The sequence below is a fragment of the Lonchura striata genome, chromosome 22 (assembly GCF_050655825.1).
Source record: "Lonchura striata isolate lonStrDom1 chromosome 22, ASM5065582v1, whole genome shotgun sequence".
In the NCBI taxonomy this organism is placed as follows: Eukaryota; Metazoa; Chordata; class Aves; order Passeriformes; family Estrildidae; genus Lonchura; species Lonchura striata.
The window spans coordinates 3137142-3148822 of NC_140724.1; the positions used below are offsets into that span (position 1 = coordinate 3137142).

The 11681-nt window shown below is 68.4% G+C and overlaps 1 protein-coding gene across 1 annotated transcript; it reads right to left on the reverse strand.

The window, feature by feature from the left end:
* Positions 1–1751: 1751 nt before the first annotated feature.
* On the reverse strand, positions 1752–8112 carry NUDT18 (nudix hydrolase 18). The gene is made up of 3 exons (XM_085559163.1): positions 7828–8112; positions 5411–5624; positions 1752–2839 (listed from the first exon to the last, which is right to left on the reverse strand). Exons 1-3 carry the CDS (start codon positions 7981–7983, stop codon positions 2250–2252), a joined length of 960 nt encoding a protein of 319 aa, XP_085415289.1. The 5' UTR covers positions 7984–8112; the 3' UTR covers positions 1752–2249.
* Positions 8113–11681: the final 3569 nt, after the last annotated feature.

Here is an 11681-nt window from a genome sequence, read left to right on the forward strand (position 1 = left end):
TTCCCAAACCCACTCCCCATTTTCCCCCAAGCACCCCCAAACCCCTCTACCCATTTGTCCCCAAACCCCACTCCCCATTTTCCCAAACCCACTCCCCATTTCCCCCCAAGCACCCCCAAACCCCTCTACCTATTTTCACCAAAGCCCCTCCCCATTTTCCCCCAAACACCCCAAGCCACACTCCCCATTAACCCCAAACACCCCAAAACCCCACTCCCCATTTCCCCCAAACCCCACTCCCCATTTTCTTCCAAACATCCCAAACCCCACTCCCCATTTTCTTCCAAACATCCCCAAACCCCACTCCCCATTTCCCCCAAACCCCACTCCCCATTTTCTTCCAAACACCCCCAAACCCACTCCCTGTTAACCCCAAACATCCCCAAACCCCACTCCCCATTTCCCCCAAACACCCCAAACCCCTCTCTGCATTTTCCCCCTAACACCCCCAAAACCCCACTCCCCATTTCCCCCAAACCCACTCCCCATTTTTCCCAAACACCCTCAAAACCCCCTCCCCATTTCCCCCAAACCCACTCCCCATTCCCCCCCATTCCCCATTCCAGCCGCAGCCGGGGACACGGAAACAGCCGCAGCAGGACCCGCGGGGCTGATTTTATTTCTTCTCCAAACACCCCCAAACCACCCCCAGCCCCGCAGCACCCCGGGGTCCCCCCAATTCCCAACCCCACCCTCCCGTGCGCTAACTCCGGACAGGCACGGCGCCCCGCAGGAGCCCCGGGGCTGATTTTATTTCTGCTCCCCGCACCTCCAAACCACACCCCAGCCCCGCAGCACCCCGGGGTCCCCCCCAATTCCCAACCCCACCCTCCCGTGCACTAACTCCGGACGGGCACGGCGCCCCGCAGCCTCCGCAGGACTGATTTTATTTCTGCTCCAAACACCCCCAGCCCCGCAGCACCCCCGGGTCCCCCAATTCCCAACCCCACCCTCCCGTGCACTAACTCCGGACGGGCACGGCGCCCCGCAGGAGCCCCGGGGCTGATTTTATTTCTGCTCCAAACACCCACAAATCACCCCCAGCCCCGCAGCACCCCGGGGTCCCCCCAATTCCCAACCCCACCCTCCCGTGCACTAACTCCGGACGGGCACGGCGCCCCGCAGGACCCGCAGGACTGATTTTATTTCTGCTCCCCGCACCCCCAGCCCCGCAGCACCCCCGGGTCCCCCCAATTCCCAACCCCACCGTCCCGTGCACTAACTCCGGATGAGCACGGCGCCCCGCAGCCTCCGCAGGACTGATTTTATTTCTGCTCCAAACACCTCCAGCCCCGCAGCACCCCCGGGTCCCCCCCAATTCCCAACCCCACCCTCCCGTGCACTAACTCCGAACGGGCACGGCGCCCCGCAGGAGCCCCGGGGCTGATTTTATTTCTGCTCTAAACACCCCCAAACCACACCCCAGCCCCGCAGCACCCCGGGGTCCCCCCAATTCCCAACCCCACCCTCCCGTGCACTAACTCCGGACGGGCACGGCGCCCCGCAGGACCCGCAGGACTGATTTTATTTCTGCTCCCCGCACCCCCAGCCCCGCAGCACCCCCGGATCCCCCCAATTCCCAACCCCACCGTCCCGTGCGCTAACTCCGGACGGGCACGGCGCCTCGCAGGAGCCCCGGGGCTGATTTTATTTCTGCTCCCCGCACCCCCAGCCCCGCAGCACCCCCGGGTCCCTCAATTCCCAACCCCACCCTCCCGTGCACTAACTCCGGACGGGCACGGCACCCCGCAGCCTCCGCAGGACTGATTTTATTTCTGCTCCCCGCACCTCCAAACCACACCCCAGCCCCGCAGCACCCCGGGGTCCCTCCAATTCCCAACCCCACCGTCCCGTGCGCTAGCTGCGGACAGGCACGGCGCCCCGCAGCCTCCGCAGGACCCGCAGGGCTGATTTTATTTCTGCTCCAAACACCCCCAGCCCCGCAGCACCCCCGGGGTCCCCCCCAATTCCCAAGCCCACCCTCCCGTGCACTAACTCCGGACAGGCACGGCGCCCCGCAGGAGCCCCGGGGCTGATTTTATTTCTGCTCCAAACACCCCCAAACTACACCCCAGCCCCGCAGCACCCCGGGGTCCCCCCAATTCCCAACCCCACCCTCCCGGGCGCTAGCTGCGGACGGGCACGGCGCCCCGCAGGAGCCCCGGGGCTGATTTTATTTCTGCTCCCCGCACCCCCAGCCCCGCAGCACCCCGGGGTCCCCCCAATTCCCAACCCCACCCTCCCCTGCGCTAACTCCGGACGGGCACGGCGCCCCGCAGCCTCCGCAGGACGCGCTCCCGCAGCGCTTCGTCCCGCACGGGCCACCAGCGCAGTGCGGGGTGGCGGGGCTCGGGCGGCCGCTCCCGCCCGGCGCCCGGCTCCACGCTCAGCAGCACGTTGAAGCAGATACCGTCGGTATCCCCGGAGCCACCGGGCCGGTGCTGCAGCCCCAGCAGCCCCAGAGCCGCGGGCTGCGGCTCCCAGGCCAGGCGGTCCCGCAGCAGCCGCAGCAGCGGCGGGCGCAGCCCCGCACGCCGCTCGGACGGGGACGTGCCGCAGGCCACCACGGGCAGGTGCGGGGTGCCGCCGGTGGCCAGCAGGAGCCAGAGGTCGCCGGCGGCGTTGGTGAAGGGCAGCAGGAGGCGCAGGCAGAGCGCGGGGCAGGGCAGGTCCCGCGGCAGCGTGGCGGGGTGCGGGGGGCTGCGGCGGTAGCGGGCGGCCAGCTCCAGCAGCGGCAGGATGTCCGCGGAGCGCAGCGGCAGCGAGCGAGGGTCCCCGCGACACCAGGCGGCTTGAAGGGACTCGGCGTCCGCCTCCGCCAGGGTCTTCAGGGTCCCACCTGAGGGCACGGAGCGGGCACGGAGCGGGGGGCACAGCGGGAAGGGAATGGGGGGGACACGGGCGGGGCATTGGGTACCCGAGGTGGCCTGAGAGAGGACACTGAGAGCCCTGAGGTGGCCTGGAGGGGACACTGAGACCCCCGAGGTGGCCTGGAGGGGACACTGAAACCCCCAAAATGGCCTGAGAGGGGACACTGAGAGCCCCAAAATGGCCTGAGAGGGGACACTGAGAGCCCTGAGGTGCCCTGAGACGGGACACTGAGACACTGAGAGCCCCAAAATGGCCTGAGAGGGGACACTGAGACCCCCAAAATGGCCTGAGAAGGGACACTGAGAGCCCCAAAATGGCCTGAGACGGGACACGGAGAGCCCCGAGGTGGCCTGAGAGGGGACACTGAGAGCCCTGAGGTGGCCTGAGACGGGACACTGAGACCCCCAAAATGGCCTGAGACGGGACACTGAGACCCCCAAAATGGCCTGAGAGGGGTCACTGGAGTGGACACTGAGATCCCCGAGGTGGCCTGAGAGGGGACAGCAAGATGCCTGAAGTGGCCTGAGAGGGGACACTGAGACCCCCAAAATGACCTGAGAGGGGACACTGAGAGCCCCAAAATGGCCTGAGAGGGAACACGGAGAGCCCTGAGGTGGCCTGGAGGGGACACTGAGACACTGAGACCCCCAAAATGGCCTGAGAGGGGACACTGAGAGCCCTGAGGTGGCCTGAGAGGGGACACTGAGAGCCCCAAAATGGCCTGAGAGGGGACACTGAGACCCCCAAAATGGCCTGAGAGGAGACACTGAGAGCCCCAAAATGGCCTGAGAGGGGACACTGGTGGGGCATTGGGACTCCCGAGGTGGCCTGAGAGGGGACACTGAGACCCCCAAAATGGCCTGAGAGGAGACACTGAGAGCCCCAAAATGGCCTGAGAGGGGACACTGAGAGCCCCAAAATGGCCTGAGAAGGGACACTGAGACCCCCAAAATGGCCTGAGAGGGAACACAGAGAGCCCTGAGGTGGCCTGAGAGGGGACACTGAGAGCCCCAAAATGGCCTGAGAGGGGACACTGAGAACCCCAAGGTGGCCTGAGAGGGGACACTGAGAGCCCCAAAATGGCCTGAGAGGGGACACTGAGACCCCCAAAATGGCCTGAGAGGGGACACTGAGAGCCCTGAGGTGGCCTGAGAGGGGACACTGAGACACTGAGACCCCCAAAATGGCCTGAGAGGGGACACTGAGAGCCCCAAAATGGCCTGAGAGGGAACACTGAGAGCCCCAAAATGGCCTGAGAGGGGACACGGAGAGCCCCAAAATGGCCTGAGAGGGAACACAGAGAGCCCTGAGGTGGCCTGGAGGGGACACTGAGACACTGAGACCCCCAAGGTGGCCTGAGAGGGGACACTGGTGGGGCATTGGGACTCCCGAGGTGGCCTGAGAGGGGACACGGAGAGCCCTGAGGTGGCCTGAGAGGGGACACTGAGACCCCCAAAATGGCCTGAGAGGGGACACTGGAGTGGACACTGAGACCCCCAAGGTGGCCTGGAGGGGACACTGAGACACTGAGACCCCCGAGGTGGCCTGACAGGGGACACTGAGACCCCCGAGGTGGCCTGGAGGGGACACTGAGACCCTCGAGGTGGCCTGGAGGGGACACTGAGACACTGAGAACCCCAAGGTGGCCTGACAGGGGACACTGCTGGGGACTGGGGGTGGTGGCAGGGGACAGCGATGGCCTGGCACCAAGGTGCTAAAATCCATCACGGGGTTTGCGGGGGACACCAGAGAGCTGGCACAAAGGTGGCAGGGGACACTGGGCTGGGCACGGTGGGGTGGGGACACGGATACCCATCCCAGGGCTGGCAGGGGACAGGGACACCCACCCCGGGGCTGTCTGGGGACAGGGACATCCATCCTGGGAGTGGCAGGGGACACAGATATCCATCCTGAGGCTGGCAGGGGACAGGGACACCCACCCCGGGGCTGGCAGGGGACACGGATACCCAACCTGGGGCTGGCAGGGGACAGGGACACCCATCCCAGGACTGGCAGGGGACAGGGACACCCATCCTGGGAGTGGCAGGGGACACAGGGACACCCACCCCGGGGCTGGCAGGGGACAGGGACACCCACCCCAGAGATGCCATTTCCCATCCCGTGGCAAGTTGGGGACAGAGACACCCACCCCGGGGCTGGCAGGGGACAGGGACACCCACCCCAGAGATGTCATTTCCCATCCTGGGACTGGCAGGGGACAGGGACACCCACCCCGGAGATGCCATTTCCCATCCCGTGGCAAGTTGGGGACAGGGACACCCACCCCGGGGCTGTCAGGGGACAGGGACACCCACCCCAGAGATGCCATTTCCCATCCCGTGGCAAGTTGGGGACAGAGACACCCACCCCGGGACTGGCAGGGGACAGGGACACCCACCCCGGGGCCAGCTGGGGACAGGGACACCCACCCCAGGGCCAGCTGAGGACAATGACACCCACCCCGGAGATGCCATCTCCCACCCCGTGGCCATTCCCCCCGAGCCCCCCGACCCCCCGACCCCCCGAGCCCGGCACCCACCCGTGGCCCGTGCCAGGAAGGCGAAGCGGATCCAGGCGGGGCCGCGCTCCTCCAGCGCCAGCAGCGTCAGGGGCTCGCAGAGCAGCCCCGACTCCTCCCGCACCTCCCGGCGCAGCGCGGCCGCCAGCGGCTCGCCGGGCTCCACGCGGCCCGCGGGCAGGTACCAGCGGCCACGGCAGCCGGCCTTGGCCTCCTGCACCAGCAGCACGGCGTCCTGCGGGCGGCACCGGGCTGTACCGGGCTAACGGGGCTGTACCGGGCTAACGGGGATGTACCGGGCTAACGGGGATGTACTGGGGCTATTGCAGGTACCAGCGGCCACGGCAGCCGGCCTTGGCCTCCTGCACCAGCAGCACGGCGTCCTGCGGGCGGCACCGGGCTGTACCGGGGCTGGACCGGGGCTATTGCAGCTACCGGGGCTGGACCGGGGCTGTACCGGGGCTGACCGGGGCTGTACCGGGCTAACGGGTCTGTACCGGGGCTGTACTGGGGCTGTACCGGGCTAACGGGGCTGGACCGGGGCTGGACCGGGCTAACGGGGCTGTACCGGGCTAACGGGGCTGTACCGGGGCTGGACCGGGCTAACGGGGCTGTACCGGGGCTATTGCAGGTACCAGCGGCCACGGCAGCCGGCCTTGGCCTCCTGCACCAGCAGCACGGCGTCCTGCGGGCAGCACCGGTGCTACCGGGGCTGGACCGGGCTACCGGGGCTGGACCGGGCTAACGGGGCTGTACCGGGGCTGTACCGGGCTAACAGGGCTGTACCGGGGCTATTGCAGGTACCAGCGGCCGCGGCAGCCGGCCTTGGCCTCCTGCACCAGCAGCACGGCGTCCTGCGGGCGGCACTGGGCTGGACCGGGGCTGGACCGGGGCTATTGCAGCTACCGGGGCTGGACCGGGGCTGGACCGGGCTAACGGGGCTGGACCGGGGCTATTGCAGCTAACGGGGCTGTACCGGGGCTGGACCGGGCTAACGGGGCTGGACCGGGGCTATTGCAGCTAACGGGGCTGTACCGAGCTAACAGGGCTGTACCGGGGCTGTACTGGGGCTGACCGGGGCTGTACCGGGCTAACGGGGCTGTACCGGGGCTGTAATGGGGCTGACCGGGGCTGTACCGGGCTAATGGGGCTGTACTGGGGCTCCCGGGGCTGTACCGGGGCTGTACCGGGGCTGTACCAGGCTACCGGGACTGTACCCAGGCTAATGGGACTGGACCCGGGCTAACGGGATTGTACCCGGGCTACCGGGACTGTACCCAGGCTAATGGGACTGGACCCGGGCTAACGGGATTGTACCCGGGCTACCGGGGCTGTACCCAGGCTAATGGGACTGGACCCGGGCTAACGGGATTGTACCCGGGCTACCGGGGCTGTACCGGGGCTGTACCAGTCTAACGGGGCTGTACTGGGGCTATTGCAGCTACCGGGGCTGTAGCGGGACTGTACCGGGGTTAACAGGACTGTACCGGGGCTAACGGGGCTGTACCCGGGCTAACGGGACTGTACCGGGGCTAACGGGACTGTACCGGGGCTAACGGGACTGTACCGGGGCTACCGGGGCTGTACCGGGGCTACTGGGAGCACTGGGGGGCACTGGGGGGCACCGGGGGGCACCGGGGAGCACCGGGGAGCACCGGGTGGCACTGGGTGGCACCGGGGAGCACCGGGGAGCACCGGGGAGCACCGGGTGGCACCGGGGAGCACCGGGGAGCACCGGGTGGCACCAGAGAGCACCGGGGAGCACCGGGAAGCACCGGGTGGCACCGGGGGGCACCGGGGGACACCGGGGAGCACCGGGGAGCACTGGGCAGCACCGGGAAGTACCGGGGAGCACCGGGTGGCACCGGGGGGCACCGGGGGACACCGGGAAGCACCGGGGGGCACCGGGGGGCACCGGGTGGCACCGGGTGGCACCGGGGGGCACCGGGGGGCACCGGGGGCACCGAGAGGCACCGGGTGGCACCGGGGGACACCGGGTGGCACCGGGAAGCACCGGGAAGCACCGGGTGGCACCGGGTGGCACCGGGGAGCACCGGGTGGCACCGGGGGGGCACCGGGTGGCACCGGGTGGCACCGAGAGGCACCGGGTGGCACCAGAGAGCACCGGGGAGCACTGGGCAGCACCGGGAAGCACCGGGGAGCACCGGGAAGCACCGGGTGGCACCGGGTGGCACCGGGGAGCACCGGGAAGCCCCGGGTGGCACCGGGTGGCACCGAGAGGCACCGGGGAGCACCGGGGAGCACTGGGCAGCACCGGGAAGTAACGGGGAGCACCGGATGGCACCGAGAGGCACCGGGTGGCACCGGGTGGCACCGGGGAGCACCGAGGAGCACCGGGGAGCACCGGGGGGCAGCGGGGGGCACCGGGAAGCAACGGGGGGGCACCGGGGGGCAGCGGGGCCAGCGGGGTTCCTCACCTCCTGGTTGAAGAGCACGGCCAGCACCACGTAGCAGACGTCCCTGCCCAGGCGGACGGGCGCGGGGGGCGCGGGGCACCCCTCGAAATCCGTGCCCACCGGCCAGGAGCCCCCCCCCAGCACCGCCTCCAGCTCCGGCGGCGGCGCGTCCCCCATGGGCGCGGGGGTCCCGCGGGGGTCCCGCGGGGCCGGCTCAGGGGTCTTGGGGTGCCGAGGGGACCCCCCCGACGAGCGGGAGGGGGCACGGAGAGCGGCGGCGGGCGGGGGGCTGCAGGGCGTGCGGAGAAAGGGGGTCCGGCTGTTGTGGGGGGCACCGGGAGGGGGGCAGGGGGGTGCCGGGGGAGGGGAGGGGGCGGCTGGACTGGGGGATGGGCTGGGGGGTGGGAATGGGGAGGGGGCTGCTGGACTGGGGGGGGTAAATAGGGGTGTAAATGGGGAGGGGGCTGCGGGGCTGGGAGATGGAAATGGGGGTGTGAATGGGGAGGGGGCTGCGGGGCTGGCGGGGGTAAATGGGGAGGGGGCTGCTGGACTGGGGGATGTGCTGGGGGGTGTAAATGGAGGTGTAAATGGGGGTGTAAATAGGGGTGTAAATGGGGAGGGGGCGGCTGGACTGGGGGGTGGGCTGGGGTGTGGAAATGGGGCTGGAAATGGGGAGGGGGCTGCTGGACTGGGGGATGTGCTGGGGGCTGTAAATGGGGAGGGGACGGCTGGACTGGGGGGTGGGCTGGGGGGTGAAAATGGGGGTGTAAATGGGGAGGGGGCTGCTGGGATGGGGGATGGATGGGGGGCTGTAAATGGGGGTGTAAATGGGGCTGTAAATGGGGAGGGGGCGGCTGGACTGGGAGGTGTAAATGGGGAGGGGGCGGCTGGACTGGGAGGTGTAAATTGTGTAAATGGGGAGGGGGCTGCTGGACTGAGGGGTTTTAATGGGGGTGTAAATGGGGAGGGGGCTGCTGGACTGAGGGGTTTTAATGGGGTTGTAAATGGGGAGGGGGCTGCTGGACTGGGAGGTGTAAATGGGGAGGGGGCTGCTGAGCTGGGGGGTGTGAATGGGAGTGTAAATGGGGAGGGGGCTGCTGGACTGGGGGATGGGCTGGGGGCTGTAAATGGGGGTGTAAATGGGGAGAGGGCGGCTGGACTGGGAGGTGTAAATGGGGAGGGGGCGGCTGGACTGGGAGGTGTAACTGGTGTAAATGGGGAGGGGGCTGCTGGACTGGGAGGTGTAACTGGTGTAAATGGGGAGGGGGCGGCTGGACTGGGAGGTGTAACTGGTGTAAATGGGGAGGGGGCCGCTGGACTGGGAGGTGTAAATGGTGTAAATGGGGAGGGGGCTGCTGGACTGGGAGGTGTAAATGGGGAGGGGGCTGCTCGGCCGGGGCGCGGCGCAGCCAGGGAAGAGCTCGGCGGCGCGGGCGATGCCCGGGGGGCGCAGAGGGGGAAGGGGCGGCCGGAGCGGGGGACCCCCGGGGGGGCGAGGGGAGGGAAGGGCTGGCTGGGTTTTGGGGGGCACTGGGGGGGAAGGGCAGGATTGGGGGAGCCCCGGGGGGCTGCGGTATGAGAGGGGCCGGCCCGACTGGGGGGCACTGGGGGGGAACTGGGGGGAACTGGGGGGCACTGGGGGGAACTGGGGGGCACTGGGGGGGCACGGCCGGCCGGACGGACTGGGGGCACTGGGGGGAACTGGGGGACACTGGGGGGGAAGGGCCGGGGGGCACTGGGAGGGCACGGGGGGCTCGGGGGGAATGGGGGGTTCGGGGGTTTCGGGGGGCTCGGGGGGAATGGGGGGCTCAGGGGTTTCGGGGGGCTCGGGGGTTTCGGGGGGCTCGGGGGGAATGGGGGGCTCAGGGGCGAGCTGGGCTGCAGGGTGCCGTGAGGATTTGGGGTGCAGGAAAGGTTTGGGGGGGGCTGCACTGAAGATTTGGGGGGGCTGCAGGAAAGATTTGGGGGTCTGCAATGCGGGCACGGTTTTGGGGGGGCTGCAGCAAGAGTCAGGGGGCTTCAGGATGGGTGGGGGGGCTCAGAAAGAGTCGGGGGGCTTCAGGATGGGTGGGGGGGCTCAGAAAGAGTCGGGGGGCTTCAGGAAGGGTGGGGGGGCTCAGAAAGAGTCGGGGGGCTGCACTGAGGGTGGGGGGGCTCAGAAAGAGTCGGGGGGCTTCAGGAAGGGTGGGGGGGCTCAGAAAGAGTCGGGGGGCTGCACTGAGGGTGGGGGGGCTCAGAAAGAGCCGGGGGGCTGCACTGAGGGTGGGGGGGCTCAGAAAGAGTCGGGGGGCTTCAGGAAGGGTGGGGGGGCTCAGAAAGAGTCGGGGGGCTGCAGGAAGGGTGGGGGGGCTCAGAAAGAGTCGGGGGGCTGCACTGAGGGTGGGGGGGCTCAGAAAGAGTCGGGGGGCTGCAGGAAGGGTGGGGGGGCTCAGAAAGAGTCAGGGGGCTTCAGGATGGGTGGGGGGGCTCAGAAAGAGTCGGGGGGCTGCACTGAGGGTGGGGGGGCTCAGAAAGAGTCGGGGGGCTGCAAGGAAGGGTGGGGGGGCTCAGAAAGAGTCGGGGGGATTCAGGAAGGGTGGGGGGGCTCAGAAAGAGTCGGGGGGCTGCAGGAAGGGTGGGGGGGCTCAGAAAGAGTCGGGGGGCTGCACTGAGGGTGGGGGGGCTCAGAAAGAGTCGGGGGGCTGCACTGAGGGTGGGGGGGCTCAGAAAGAGTCGGGGGGCTGCACTGAGGGTGGGGGGGCTCAGAAAGAGTCGGGGGGCTTCAGGAAGGGTGGGGGGGCTCAGAAAGAGTCGGGGGGCTGCACTGAGGGTGGGGGGGCTCAGAAAGAGTCGGGGGGCTGCACTGAGGGTGGGGGGGCTCAGAAAGAGTCGGGGGGATTCAGGAAGGGTGGGGGGGCTCAGAAAGAGTCGGGGGGCTGCACTGAGGGGTGGGGTACAGAAAGAGTCGGGGGGCTTCAGGATAGGGGAGGCTGCAAGGAGCATCAGGGGGATGGCGGGGCTGCGGGAAGCGCCAGGGGGATGCGGGGAGGGCCGGGGGAGCTCGGGGGCCTCCGGGGGTCGCGGGGGGCTCCGGGGGTCGCGGGAGCGCTCCGGGACCCCCGCCCCCCGCCCCGGCCCCGCGCATGCGCCGTGCACTCACCGAGCCGGGGCTCCGCCGCGCCGGCCCCGCCCCCCTGCTCGCCGCCTATTGGTCATGCCGCCGGCGCAGCTCGCTGGTGATTGGTTGAGCCGCCTGCCACTCACGTAGGGCGGGATTTGGTCTTAAAGGGGCCGCGCAGGAGCGTGGCGCAGAGTTAATTAGGAGGGGTTAATTAGGTGGTGGGGATTGTGCGCGGGGTCGTCGCATGGTGGCGATCGCCTCTTGGTCATGGTCCAGTGCCCTTTGCCCCGTGCTCATTGCCCGGTGTAAATTAATTGCCCCGTGCCTATTACCCGGTGTTAATTAATTGTCCAGTGCCCATTGCCCACTGTTAATTAATTGCCCCGTGCCCATTGCCCCCTGACTCCAATGGGATGGGGAATGAAGGAAGAGCAGCCCTGGCCCCGAAAAGGGGGTGAAAGGAGAACACCCTGACCCCAATGAGATGGGGGGGAATGAAGGGACAGCACCCCTGAACCCCAATAGGATGGAGGGGGGTGAAGGGAGAGCCCCCCTGACCTCGATGGGATGGAGGGAGAACCCCCCTGACTCCAATGGGATGAAAAAGGGGTGAAGGGACAGCACCCCTGACCCCAAAGGGATGGGGGGAATGAAGGGACAGCCCCCCTGAGCCCAATGGGATGGAAAGAGGTGAGGGGAGAGCCCCCCTGACCCCAATGGGATGAAGGGAGAGCACCCCGAACCTCACTGGGATGAAAAGGGGGTGAAGGGAGAG